Source organism: Cebus imitator, unplaced genomic scaffold, assembly GCF_001604975.1.
Source record: "Cebus imitator isolate Cc_AM_T3 unplaced genomic scaffold, Cebus_imitator-1.0 Scaffold388, whole genome shotgun sequence".
Lineage (NCBI taxonomy): Eukaryota > Metazoa > Chordata > Mammalia > Primates > Cebidae > Cebus > Cebus imitator.
The window spans coordinates 1,006,931-1,021,200 of record NW_016107703.1 but is presented as its reverse complement, the minus strand read 5'-3'; the positions used below and the strand labels follow the sequence as shown (position 1 = coordinate 1,021,200).

Here is a 14,270-nt window from a genome sequence, read left to right as displayed (position 1 = left end):
CATGTTTTATATGTGTACTCAAACACTGTGCAGTATTTTTGGCCTTGGCTTTTGTCACTTGTCAGAAGGGCCTGATATTAACCCATGCAGTCGGGTGGTCAGCCACTGTTCCTTTTCATTGGCAGTGGAATTCCATGGTGCAGAGAGGTGCTGGTGTGTATTAATCCACTGTGGAATTCCAGGTGCAGAGGTGCTGGTGTGTATTGATCCACTGTGGAATTCCAGGTGCAGAGGTGCTGGTGTGTATTGATCCACTGTGGAATTCCAGGTGCAGAGGTGCTGGTGTGCATTGCTCCACTGTGGAATTCCAGGTGCATAGGGGCTGGTGTGTATTGCTCCACTGTGGAATTCCAGGTGCAGAGGGGCTGATGTGTGTTGATTTGCTTAGCCATGGGAAGGTTGGGTCACTGGCATCCAATGGGGGCACATGTGGTGAACGTGCTGCCGGGACACAGACTTCCTTTGGACCAGACTTCAACTCCTGGGGGTTGTGTCCCACTCGCTGGCTGTGAGCCTGGCCTCAGGGTTATTCTAAGATCACACGAGGACTCTTGTGCCTTTCGTGAGGGCTCTGAGCACATGCCAAGGACTCACTCCGCTTAACACAGGGCTGTGTCTGGTGCACGGGAGGCCACAACACTGAGAGCAGGAGGCCAGGCTCAGACCTTCGGGTTTGGGTCTGAGTTTTCTCATATTTTTTTTCTCACAGTGTTCAAGATCCGCAGAGCTCATCGGGACGTTTGTCAACCCTGAGGTATTTCTGAAGCTGATCTTACCGATGCTGAAGAAGGGGCCTTCCGCCTCCGGCCTCCTGGTGCTGGCCTCCACCATTCGGGGCTGCCCCCGAGAAGCCCTCCAGCCGCACCTCACAGCCATTGCCACGGAGCTGGCACAGGCCCACATCTGCCAGGCATCTGAAAACGTAAGAGTACTTAGCAGTGGGGAGGAGTGAAGAAGAGGAGGAGTCTCCCTTGCCGGGCCATCTGCCATCATTCCCACATGTTTGTGGGTCCGCCCCGTGCCTCCAGGCTGAGCCGTCAGAAATACCAGTGGTAGCCGGAGTGCCCTTAGCTGGGGTGCCCTTAGCCGGAGTGTCCTCACTGAAGCCCCTCGTCGGGGGGCTTCGCCCTGTGCTGTGCAGAGCTACAGCCTCAGCCCCAGCCCTAGCCTCAGGTGGCCACTCAAATTTACATTGGTTGCTGCCCCTTTTTTTGGCCATGCTGGCCACAGTTCATGTGATAGATGACTCAGGACGTGTCCACGGCTGGGACCCACTGGCCTGTGCTGCTGGGGGTGGATGCAGGGTCCATGTCTTCCCACCCCGGAGGAGTGCAGTCGCATGTCCGCTATCCCACCCAGTCCCCACGGTATCTGCACAGATTGTACGTCTCAGAGTGCACCGGCAGCCTGTTCTCCATCAGCGCTGCCTGGCGTTCCGATCTGTGCTGCAGATAGCCCAGCTGCAGATCTGCTAGAAACATTTGTTTAATTTTAAATTGAACAGCAAAGTCTTGACCTCAGAAGATGAAATAGCCTAGGTAGTTGGGCTTAATTGTTTGGAATACTCCATGATTGTTTTCTATGGAAGAAGAAATATGACTTTCCTTTGGTTTGGAGGTGATTAGTCCCCATTTATGTGTGTGTTGAACCCAGCACCCCAGACCTTTTTAGGACACAGGGCTGCCCCCACTGGGCGGCCATGCAGAGTGAGCCTCAGCATTTGCTCCAGTTGGATCGTTTCCGGCAGCTTCTACAGCTCCAAAGCTGGACGGACTGCTGGGACTTGCAGCTCTGCTGTCAGCCCGGCCCATCCTGTGTCAAGCTCACCTCTGTCCTCAGAATGAGAGGTGGGGGTGTTCACAGTCAGCCTGGCCCATCCTGTGTCAAGCCCCCTCTGTCGTCAGAACAAGAGGTGAGGCTGTTCACAGTCATTATTATAAACTGTTTTAAGAAGTCTGTAAGCAGTTCCTGGAATACAGAGAGGGAAGGAAATGGAACTAGGGTCGGGAAGGGAGTGGGGCTGGGCCGTGTGCTCATGGCATTTCAGCCACGTTTCAGCTTTTCCCAAGACCTGTTTTTAACACATCATCAAATCTATGTCAGTTCTGCGCTTTCCTTTTACTCACAAGGAGTTCTGAAGATGGTTTTGATTCCTGTATACAGATTTATAAGCCAGAAGCATTTTTTTCTTGAGGGATATAACTTGAAAATGTGCACAAGTGCCTAAGCCCTCGCCTTACAAACTTTATAGCCAAGAAAATGTGATTTTCACATCTTCACATTGGTTACAGGAAAAAGGAATTATGTAGACCCACGGCTGTGTGTTTGGCTCCCCATCTTCCAGTGTTATGGAGGAAAAATTTATTTAGCAATTGTTCAGACAGAGACCTTTTCTGACAATGTCCAGTCACACAGGCCCCCTGGAGAGCCAGCCTCAACCTCCCAGGCTAGGAACATCTGTGGACCCTTTGGCCAAGGAGCCAGTCACAGTGAAACTCAAGACATACATTTCACTGCTTTCTATGTTTATTTTTTTGTTTTAGAATGATCCTCCCACCTCAGCCTCCTGAGTTGCTGGGACAACAGGTGTGTACCACCACACCTGGATACTTTTTAAATTTTATTTATTTTTATGTATTTATTTTTGAGACGGAGTCTTACTCTGTCGCCCAGGTGTAATCTCGGCTCACTGCAAACTCTGCCTCCCGGGTTCAAGCAATTCTCCTGCCTCAGCCTCCCAAGTAGCTGGGATTACAGGTGCACGCCGCCATGCCTGGCTAAGTTTTGTATTTTTAATAGAGACGGGGTTTCACCATGTTAGCCAGGCTAGTCTCGAACTCCTGACTTCCAAGTGATCAACTCGCCATGGCCTCCCAGAGTGCTGGGATTACAGGCATGAGCCACCACGCCCGCCTCCTTTCCTTAACAGACTTAAATTTTTGGCAAGAAAGGGTGAACGCACTCAGGTGTCAGGCACATGGCTCCGTGCTCTCTTCCATGGCTGGCCAGGCTTTGTTTGTGTCATGTCGTTTGGGAAGTCGATTATGTTTCCCACAATTATTCTCCAGTAGCTATTAGAACAGGTTAAGAATGTCTTTCAAGAACAAACTGAAATTGTTTTAAAGCCCTGTGTTAAACAGAGAAGTTGTGAAGATGTATTCTAAACTGAGCCTGACTTCACTGAGCCTCCCTGCCCTGGGTTCGCTGGGAATCTGATTTTAGCAGTAGGTACTTCCCAGGTGTCTTGGGCCCAGCAGGGAAACGAGCTCGACCAAGCGGAACCGGAGTCTCCTGGGAAAGAGTTTAGCACAGGCGCCCGAAGTAAGGAAACAGGTATCTCACCAATTCGGTTCTCACGCAGGGAAGCCGGCAGTTCTGGGATCCCCTTGCTAGTGCCAACAAAAAGAGTCTCTTGTACTTTAGTGAATTAAAAACTTTTGCAATCTTAGATAACGCTGTTTCAGAAAGCAGTGTTTGAAATAGTATTTCAAAAAATACTGATAATTATTTTTTGCTGTATCTTTTTTTCTTTTTCATTCTGTCTGTTTGGGGGGGGCAGACACTGAAAATTATTTAGTCATATATAGAGAAATCCATAAATGTTAAGTCTTGTCACTTCCTCAGAGACGGTGCTGCATTCGTGGCGGGAGGGTGGTGCCTGCTGCAAAGGATGCCTGGTTCCCCGTCAATTCCTGTGGAATTCCCATGCCTGGAGGTGCTGTCAGCCAGGAGCAGCTGTGTCTTCTAAACTCTACTGCCTTCTGATTTTAACCGAAAAGATGGTAGCTCCTGAAGTGTACATGACAGGTCATTCTAGGAACTAGCCAGACAGTGTCCTCAGAAGTCAGTCAGTCAGTGCAGGCCTCAGAGAAATTGGGCCATGGGGAAAATTAGGAATGGAATAAAAACAGAAATCCGTGGCTTCTGTGAGAATTGGGGCAGTCAGTGCCCACAGCCCAGCTCCGAGGTAGACGGTGCCACACAGCTCCGCATCTTCTGTGGATAAGGCCAGGGGCCTGGGGTGCAAAGACTGAACAGTGCTGTGATACAGTGGGAGTGTTTTGTTTAGCCTTCCGTGATTTAGATCAGTGGTGAATGAGTCATAGAGTTTTAGAACTGATTCAGAAATTTAGAACCAACCCATTATCTGGTCAAATAATTACCAAACTTTTTTGAACTCACACTCCCATTAGTAAAAACACTTTAAGTATAGACCTCCAATATGTGTACACTGTTGATAAATCATGTGTTTAAATTATATACATGACCACTGTCCTGATTCACTGTTTATGAAACATACATAAAATAGACGTTAGAGGGACGTTATAAGAGGTAACTACAGGCCAGGCCTGATGGTTCATGTCTGTAATTCCAGCACTTTGGGAGGCCAAGGCAGGAGGATCACCTGAGGCTATGGGTTTGAGGCTGCAGTAAGCGGCGATTGCACTGCTGCACTCCAGCCTGGGTGACAGAGCAAGACCCTGTCTCTAAAAAATAAATTAAAATTTATTATAAAAGAATTAAACATATATGCATATTCTTAGGGATTCTTGGGTCCCCTCCAGCACACACCTGCTGCGTTGCAGGCTTCACATCCTGGCTGAGCCTCAGTAAATGAGGCTGGAGCCGGGAGGGGAAGCCGTTCAGCCAGCACAGCCTCAGGTGCAGAGCCAAGACTCTACCTCTCTGTCAATCAGGAAACTTTTGTTTCTTTGTTTCTGTTGTTGTTTTTGAGACAAAGTCTTGTTCTGTCACCTAGGCTAGAGTGCAGTGGCATGATCTCAACCCACTGCAACCTCTGCCTCCCGGGTTCAAGCGATTCTCCTGCCTCAGCCTCCTGAGTAGCTGGGATTACAGGCACCCACCGCCACGCCTGGCTAATTTTTTGTATTTTTAGTAGAGATGGGGTTTCACCATCTTGGCCAGTCTAGTCTCAAACTCCTGACCTCGTGATCCACCTGCCTCAGCCTCCCAAAGTGCTGGGATTACAGGCGTGAGCCACCGCTCTCAGCCAGGAAACATTTTTAAACCACAGAATTTTATCTTTCTTAAAATTTCGTGTTATAGAAATATCCAGAAGTGCACAGACGAGGGACAAGCCACAGAAGGAAGGTCCGCTGGCTTCAGTGCTGACCAACTCTTTCCATTGGTGTTCTGCCTGCCTGGGGCCACTTTTCTTTTTAACTTTGGAGGGTGGGGAGAACCTGAGCGTGTTATAAAGCAGATAATGTGATGCACCAGCATTTCACTTACAGATACCACTGTATGCATCACTAACACAGCATCTTAACCACACAGCTAAGGTGCCTGTACACATTTCATAAAATAAGTACACAGTCCTTATCTCCCGTCCATGTTCAGTTTCCCATCGTCAAGCACGCCCTTTTATGGTTGATATGCCGGCGCCCCCCATCCGGCTCCTGAGGCTGTCCCTGTGGGGGTTTTTCCCATACCTGCTGCTCTCGTGAGCCCCCCATCCGGTGCCTGGGGCTGTCCCCATGAGGGCTCTCCCATACCCGCTGTTCCTCATGAGCGGTAGACTAGGAGCCCCAGGAGGCTCTGTCAGCCCTGGTACTAGGGCCAGGGGCTGGGGCCCTGTCATTAGTCCATTCTCATGCCGCTAATAAAAACATACCAGAAACTGGGTAATTTAAAAGAAAAAGAGGTTTAATGGACTCACAGTTCCACATGGCTGGGGAGGCTTCACAATCATGGTGGAGGAGCAAAGTCACGTCTTACATGGTGGCAGGCAAGAGAGCATGTGCAGGGGAACTTCCCTGTATAAAACCATCACATCTCATGAGACTTACTATCATGAGAACAGCACGGGAAAAACCTACCCCATGATTCGGTTACCTCCTGGGACACATGGCGATTAGGGGAGCTATGGTAAAGATGGGACTTGGGTGGAAGGACATGACCAAACTGTACCAAGCCCTGACAGTGCTGCTGATCTCTTCCAGGACCTCTACCTGGAGCGTCTGCTGCTCTGCGTGCAGGCCCTGGTATCCGTGTGTTGCAAGGACTGCAGCACAGCCAGCTTGCAGCTCATGGACGTGCTGCTGACCATAATGGCCCTCACAGGTTCCACCAGCCTCAGGGACAAGGTAAGGCTGATGGTGGTAGTGGCTGCTTGGCCTAGTGGAGCTCACAGCTGGAAGGCATCTCTCTCTAAGTGAGATGAACCATCTCCCACACATCCCCTCTGCGCTTGAGCCTAGGCCTTAAGCATGTCTGACCAGCAAAGACTAGGGGTTGAGAGCCTTGTGGATGACTCCCTGGGCGACAGCCTTCAGGGCAGCCCTCCAGCTCCCAGTGTATTCTGCCATCGGGGAGTGAAGACAACTATTTAATTTTAGGGTCTACAGCAAAGAAGCAAACAAGAAGTATGACATGATAACCTTTAAACCTGTGCGTTTGGGATTTAATAGTCCACAAGTGACTGTGAGTCTGGGGAGAAGATGCCATGATTTCCTGCTCTAATTGCAGCACAGCTTTCAAAAGTATTTGCTGCCCATCAGCTCCCTGTTTATGCCCCAAAATCATCTTTTTTTTTCAATGGAGTCTCGCTCTGTCATCCAGGCTGGAATGCAGTGATACACTCTTGGCTCACTGCAACTTCCACCTCCTGGGTTCAATGGATTCTCCTCCCTCAGCCTCCTGAGCAACTGGGACTACAGGCACGTGTCACCATGCCCAGCTAATTTTTGTATTTTTAATAGAGACAAGGTTTGCCACGGTGGCCAGGTTGGTCTTGAACTGACCGCAGGTGATCTACCCGCCTCGGCCTCCCATCGTACTGGGATCCCAGTCATGAGTCACTGCACCTGACCATTATGACCAAAAATCTTCTAACCCCAACCTCCCCGTGGGCTCCTGGGGCTCCTGGAGGCCCCGGTATCTGCCTCTCTGAAAGCTGAGACTCAGTTCTTCCCCCCATTCTGTCTATGTGGACGATCCCTCTCGGCAGGTTCTCTCTTGGGAGATTCATGGCCTGAATGCACCACGGAGAACGTGGAGGAGGCTGCTGCTCCCCCATCTCTTCCTGGGTTCTCTTTAAAAACAAGCTTTCCAAGGGCATGTGTCTCAGCAGATGCTGTCACTGATAGGGCCTTAGGTACCAGCAAAAGTAGAGACTTTGCCTGCTGTCCATTGGGGAAGAAGCCAGGCAGCCCCAGATTCAGACTCCAGGCTTCGGGCAATGACCTCTGGGGAGCCTCAGCCCTTCCTTTGTTTCTAAGTCCCCAAAGAGAACAGCACAGCTAAAAGGTAGCCAAGGTTGTCATCTCTGTTCACCAAGTTACTTTTACCTGGAGGTCTGCTCTGCTGGGCTTAACTCTCTAAGCCACTTGCCCACGCCTCAGAGTCTCTCACTGCCTCAGAGTAGCTCTGCCTGCCCAGGCAGATGCCCAGGGACCCCCTGTGCTATGTGTGTCCTAGGCACGCACAGTGCCTGCTTCATGATTCACTGCAGAGATGGCGTTAGCGCAAACGGGATCAGGATCTCGCCCTGTGCCCACAGCCCTCACTTTCCTGCACCCTGGGAAGGGCTCCATGTGGCAGCCTCCCTCCCGATTATCCCACCAGGCCCAGCCTGCGTGGTTCTTACCTGAGGGGGATGGTCAGTCCCAGCAAGGAGGCTTGAGCCCTGAGTGTTGGAATTGTCCCAGCCTCTGACTTGTAACCTCCAGGCACAGGAGACAATGGACTCGCTGGCCGCTGCGGAGGGCATCAGCAGCTGCCAGGACCTCTACCGCAAGTACATGGGCCCTCTCCTGGAGCGGGCGACTGCATCGCACCTCGACTGGACCGCGCACTCACCAGAGCTCCTGCAGTTCAGTGTCATCATCGCGCAGTCAGGTGAGCCCTCCCAACAGCCGGCGAGCCGTGCCTGGCCCCACTCAGTCCACACACCTGCTCCCCCGGGGTTCAGCAGATACCAGTGTCAACCAGCTGAGCTATGGTTCACTGAGGCATGTTTTTAAAAGTACCCAGTAGTCACTCTTGACTGTGGAGAATGAGCATTTTCAGGAACAAAACCTTTTAGAAGCTCCAGAAACATCACATTGAAGACTGGGATGCAGCTCTTCCAGTTGGCCTGGGCATACATGTTCATGTGAAACCTTCAAAGTATGGTTTTTCCTGGCCTGTTTTGTGGCCTGGCTTCTTAAATACATCTGGATTTTGTTGCAGAATGCAGATGTCCAGCTATGTGGGTGCTGTGCGTGTGTGACGTGGAAGCCTCAGCCCCAACCCCTTTGAGACCAGCATTTCTGTGGTTCTACCTGAGCCTGCGGATCGGCCACTCTCCTGGGATGGACACTGTGGCTCGATGGGGCTTCAGAGCAGGGCAGAATCCGCTGCAGAACTCTGAGGCGGAGGTGTCCATTCACCGGCCGTAGTGCCTTGGGACACACAGCCCATGCTGCTCCCTGTGGCCGTGAACACGCCGCGGTAGCTTTTCCTCGTTTGCTTCCTTGGCTCTCCCGCTCCTGTGCACAGCTCCCAAGTGCTCCTGCCTCCTACTGGATGCGTGCACCAGGGTGTTCGTGTTCTGTGTCTGAGGACACTAAGATTGTTCTTATGCCATCTCTGTGCTTGGTAGGGACTCACCATTTTTCCTGAGACCTGGAAAAATACCCAGAATTGTTCTTCATCAGCTGCATTCAAGATTTTGCAAATTAGAAAAGCAAATGCTATCTGGCGCAGTGGCTCACACCTGTCATCACAACACCTTGGGAGACAAGGTGGGAGGGCCACGAGCTTGGGAGTTCAAAGCCAGCCTAGCCAACATGGCAAGACCTCTACATCTACAAAAAGATGAAGAAAAAAATTCCACATGTATCTCAGAATCTAAAATTTAAAAATAAATAAAATACAGTTAGCCAGGCATGGTGGTATGTACCTGTGGTCCCAGCTACCCAGGAAGCTAAAGTGGGAGGATCCCTTGACCCCAGGAGTTGGAGGCTACAGTGAGCTGTGACTGCACCAGTGCACCCTAGGCTGGGCAACAGAGCAAGACCCTGTCTCTAAAACCAAAAACAAAGCTGAGGATTGCTGGCGTGCACTCAGGGCATTAAACACTTTGTGCCAAACACTGCTCTGTGAGCCTGATGGCCATCAGCTCATCTCCCCTCACAGCTGGCCTGTGTGGTAGGAACTGTGACCCTGTTTCACAGATGAAGAGATGGCATGGAGAACTCCCGAGGCAGTGACCCCAGGGCCTTCCCTCAGCCCCTCTCCAATGGGCCTCTTGGGGAGGGGGCCCCGGGTATTCCATTTCACATTTTTACTGAATGTTACTCATAGCAACTCTTGCACCAAATTACTGCAGCCTTCACCCCACAGTCCAGAAAATGGCACGCAAACCCTGAGAGACTCAGCTTACAGTGAAGCCAGGACTCGCTTGTGCTGCAGCTCTGGTGGTTTCTCCACCACCTGCTCTTCCTCTTTGCAGCTTTTAAAGCATTTCTTACGGTGTTGGCAGAACCAACTGGCAGCATGGAAAATGCGTTTATGTGGGCCCACATCTCCTGTCATCCACTGAAAGGCAAGAAGACTGTGCTGTGCTGTTCAATGTCAAGAGCTGGGTATAAAACTGCAATTTTTTTTTTTTTTTTTTTTTTTACAGGATCTTGCTGTGTCACCCAGGCTGGAGTCCAGTGGTACAATCACAGCTTACTGTAGCCTTGAACTCCTGGGCTCAAAGGATTTTTCTGCCCTAGCCTCCTGAGTAGATGGGACTGTAGGTGCCTACCACCTGGCTAATTTTGTATTTTTTGTAGAGATGGGATCACGTATGCTCCCCAGGCTAGTCTTAAACTCCTGGACTCAAGCCATCCTCCCACCTCAGCCTCCTGAGTAGCTGAAACCACAGGCATCCACCACCATGACTGGCTAATTTTTGTATTTGTTGTAGAAACGGGGTCTCTTTATGTTCCTAGGCTGGTCTCAAACTCCTAGGCTCAAACAGTCTACCCACCTCAGCCTCCCAAAGTGCTGGGATTACAGGCATGAGCCACCGCACCCGGCCTAAAGCTGCAGTTCTTTAATCCCAGTGGTTATTTTCTCTGAGCCCCGCCTGAGCTCACACATGTGAGGTACGCTCAGGGGTCCGGGGCACAACCTCACATAGAATACACTATTTCCAACATAGTGTCCTTGGGAGTTGATGATTTTTGTTTTCTTTTTTCTTTTTCTAATTTTTCTCTAATGAGCATGAACTACTGTGATAAAACAAAATGATTCAAACAATTTTTTTAATAGGAGACATTTTTTAATTTCTCATTTACAGAAGTTCTGTGGGAAGATACCTTTTAAATTTTAATTTTTTTAAACATACAGAAAGGGGTAACTTTCTAAACTTTGGGAGGATGGGGAACTGCAAAGGCGTCTCTTTGACTGTATACATTTGAGCCAAAAGAAAAGGAACTTACACTTAGGAAAATATTTCCAGTAAGGATGACAGTGTGAGATCTTTGGTATATAAAGCTAGCACAAAGTGAGAATAAAAGCATTCAGAGTTGGGCATGGTGGCTCAGGCCTGTAATCTCAGCACTTTGGGAGGCTGAGGCAGAAGGATTGCATGAAGCCAGGAGTTGAGGCTTCAGGGAGCTGTGATTGTACCGCTGGACTCCAGCCTGGATGACAGTGAGACCATGACTCCAGAAAACAAAAAGCATTAACTCCCAAACAAACAGGCAAAATATCCAGATTTTATTAAACAGAGTTAATACAACTAACAAGCAAATAGAGTGGGAAATATCCAGCCCTTCTAGTTATAAGGAAATATGAATTAAAGGCTGTAGCCTGCCATTTTTTCATTTATCCAACTTGGCAAAAATAAACAGCTTCTGCCCTGGGTGGCCCAGCTGGGAGCCTGGCAGTGCTGGGAGTGCCTTGGTGCTTTTGGAAAGTGGTCGGACAGTGGGCATCTGGAATTACCAGTTTTGGAAAACCCTCAGACATTGTGCTTCTGGAATTGCCAATGTCTTCACTCCTTTCATCCAGCAGTCACATTCATGAGAATCTGTCCTTCCTAAGGAAATAATTCTACTTATGGAAAAAGTGATGTACCCAAAAATATGCATCAGGGCTCCATTTAACAGCAGAAATTGGAAGTGACCCAAATACCTCATAGGAAGTTAAATACATAATGATATTTCCACAGAAGACATGCCCTGGCAGCCTTTAGAAACAATTATCCTAAGCCTTTATAACAAAAGGCTTTATAACAAAATGGGAAGACAGGCGTGGCGTGAAATGAAGGGAAGATGAAGACAGCGGAAGCGTCCATGCCGTGAGCAGGAACGCTTGTGCTGGGAAGGCAGACACGTGGCCCAGGCTTCAGGTTTGGGTTTTCAACATTCTTGATACCAAGGGGCCCACCTGTCAGCACGCCTCTTCCCTTCCATCCTAGCAGTTGGACATGACCCGTGGACACTGTTTTGGCTGTTTTCTGTATTTAAGCCAGAAACTCTGCCTTGTTTCTAGTTTAAAATGTAGAGAAGGTGAAACAGTCAGAAACTGGGTCAGAAACAGCATGGTTCTTGAGGCAGGGGAGCACTTGACCCAAGACTCCTGCCCTGGCAGGGCTCAGGTCAGGCGTTGCAGCGGCTTTGATGCTACCCCCGCTGCCTGGCCTTGTGGGGAGGCTCCAAGACACCAGCTGATCCCACTGCGGGGCCTGAGCTGGGCCTGACCTCGAGCCGGAGCAGCAGGCGTGTTGCGTCTCTGTTGTGGCAAGGGCAGGTGGGGGTCTCCAAGTCCACAACTGAACAGCCTGCTCTGATCGGTGGTGCCAGAGAAGGCTTGAATCACCCGGCACCTAGCAACGGCCCAAGGTCATGCACAGATGCTCAGATAAGCCAGTGGATGCTCCCTCCACACTGGCCCAGGGTCAGAGCACCTCTCTCTGTGGCCCCACCCACTCCCCACCCTGAACCTTCAGCTCTTGGGCCTGCAGACTGAGCCTAGTAGGAAACACTGCGGGAACCCTCAGGGTTGTCCGTTCCCTGTGGTTCGTGGAGACTTAAAGGGAGATGGGACGGCCACTCGGGGCGTAGGATGCAGATTATAGGTGCCCCTGCGCCTCGCACCCACTGGAGAGTGGCCCTGACTGTGGATGGGGTGACGCCTTAATGCTAAGGGCAGATATTAAACAACTTCTTCATTGGAACATTTGATGTGGGTTGTCCTTTCACCTATTGCTTGACTTTGGTTTTTCAAAACAATTTAGAAAACTGTAAGAAAAATAGTAGGTTTTCATATGGAAGTGTGATTTAGGGGGGTTACAATTTTCTACTGTTTTTCTGTGATAATCACCTCACTGATTCAGAAAGAGGAAGAGGGGAGGTGGTGGCCGATAGAGCCCTCTCCCAGATAGGAGCACCCGTGCCTGGGCCTGTACTGGATGGGGCCGCCTCCCGTCTCCCAAGGGCCATGCCCAGGAGCCTGTGCTTTGTCTTGCAGGCCCTGCCCTAGGAGAAGCCCTGCCACAAATCATACCCACGCTCAGGGCTTGTCTGCAGCCCTCCCGAGACCCGCAGATGCGCCTGAAGCTGTTCTCCATCCTGTCCACTGTGCTGCTCAGAGCCTCGGACACCATCGACTCCCAGGGGTAGGTCCAGGCTCTGCATCTGCACGGCCCCCAGCTGGGGCTTGGCCCAGGGGTCCCCACATTCCTCCCACACAGCTCACTAAGCAAGGGGGTCCCCACCTCCTTCCCCCCACACTAAGTCTAAGGTGGGCTGGAGGTCCCCACCTCCCTCCCCAATACCAAGTCTAAGGTGGGCCAGGATTTCTTACCTCCACCCCCAACACCACACTGGGCAAGGGGGTTTCCACCTCCACCTATACCACACTGGGCAAGAGGGTCCCCACATCTCTTCCCAACATTGAGTCTAAAGTAGGCCAGCGGTCCCCATCTCTCTCGCCCACACTGAGTCTGAGGTGGGTCAGGAGTCCCCAACTCCCTGCCCCACACTGTGCTGGGCTAGAGGGTTGTCACCTCCCTCCCCGAAACTGTGTCTCAGGTGGGCTGGGGGTCCCCACCTCCCTGCCCCACACTGAGTCTGAGGTGGGCGTATGCAGTGACCCCTGAGCTTCTCTGGCCCGGAGCAGCCTATCCATCCTCACTGGGTAAACACAGGCTCTCAGCAGAGAATGCACAGAGAAACACTAAGTCCAAGTTGTCTCCATGTGGTCATTAAAATTCCAGTGAATGAAAAAGTTTAGGGAACATTAACTGTTAATGGCTTATATATTAGCTGTTCTCTGTTTTAAAAGCCTTTTGGTACTTTCAAACCTAACAAAGAATTGACTGAATTACCACTGATGGTCAGAGTGGTAGAAGTACCTCTCTATTACCTAAAATAACTTTTAGGTGGCGTTAAGACAGCAAGGGCCTCCAGTTGTACAGCTTTGAAGTGAGGAAGAGAAGCACGGGTACCCCCTGGACACACTGGGAGGGTGGTGGAGGAAGAGGCCCTGCCCGGGTGCTGCTGCCTCCCCAGACACACTGGGAGGGGCAGTGGAGGAAGGGGCCTCACTCACCTGGGCATTGCTGCCAAGGCTGCTCTTAGCGCCCTCCTGTGTACTTTGTTACATGAGCAAAATGTGCAGTCACCCAGGTCCCACCCCAGCCTGTGCGGCTGGATCTGGGCTGCATCAGCACCAGAACCCACCCCACACCCCCGCCCCTGGGAGCAAATCCATCAGTGAAAAGCAGTTCACACACCAGAGCTTCATCTGAAAAGAATCCAGGCATTCAGACTTTTCTTTGTGATCCTCGTGTCTGCTCTTGGCCTCAGCTTGCCCGTCATACTGCAGGAAATTTTGTTTTCCTGCTTGTCTTCAGAAACTTCAGGGCTTAGAGGGAACCATGAAAAGATGTGAACCAAGAGCTGTGGCAGCCATCCAGCTTGCAGGCCGATATTCATGCAGATAACACCGCAGGGCCCAGGCGCTTCCCTCCGGAATGCACACCCAGCTGTATTTTGGGAGGAACCATGGGGCGAGTTCTGCCCAGGAACAGTTAACTGCGGAGCACAGCTTCCACGTCTGTCTGAGTTCCCAAAAGAAAGTACACCAAACGACTTCTTGTGGAGAGAAGTTGGTATCAGGAGAAGTAAACTGTTCAAATTACAGTGATTTTAGTGAACTTATTAGCTATTTTAATAGGAAAGATTTTTTAATCCGTTTGGTTTTTATTTTTAGAATCATAAAATAGCAAGTTGGCTGTGCCTAAATAGAAATGATAGCTGGGGAGT

At 50.5% G+C, this 14,270-nt stretch overlaps 1 protein-coding gene across 3 annotated transcripts in view; it reads left to right on the top strand.

Annotated features, from left to right (window-relative positions):
- The window catches only part of DNAAF5 (dynein axonemal assembly factor 5), a 70,870-nt gene that overhangs the window by 43,828 nt on the left and 12,772 nt on the right, over nucleotides 1–14,270 (top strand). For all 3 annotated transcript variants that reach the window (XR_001818943.2, XM_017508270.2, XM_017508269.2), the window contains exons 6-9: nucleotides 710–922; nucleotides 5,964–6,107; nucleotides 7,692–7,860; nucleotides 12,472–12,619. Coding sequence is in view for 2 of the 3 variants with exons in the window: in XM_017508270.2 (XP_017363759.1) it covers nucleotides 710–922; nucleotides 5,964–6,107; nucleotides 7,692–7,860; nucleotides 12,472–12,619 (674 nt within the window). In the remaining variant the exon portion in view is untranslated. The remainder of the gene's footprint in view (nucleotides 1–709; nucleotides 923–5,963; nucleotides 6,108–7,691; nucleotides 7,861–12,471; nucleotides 12,620–14,270) is intronic.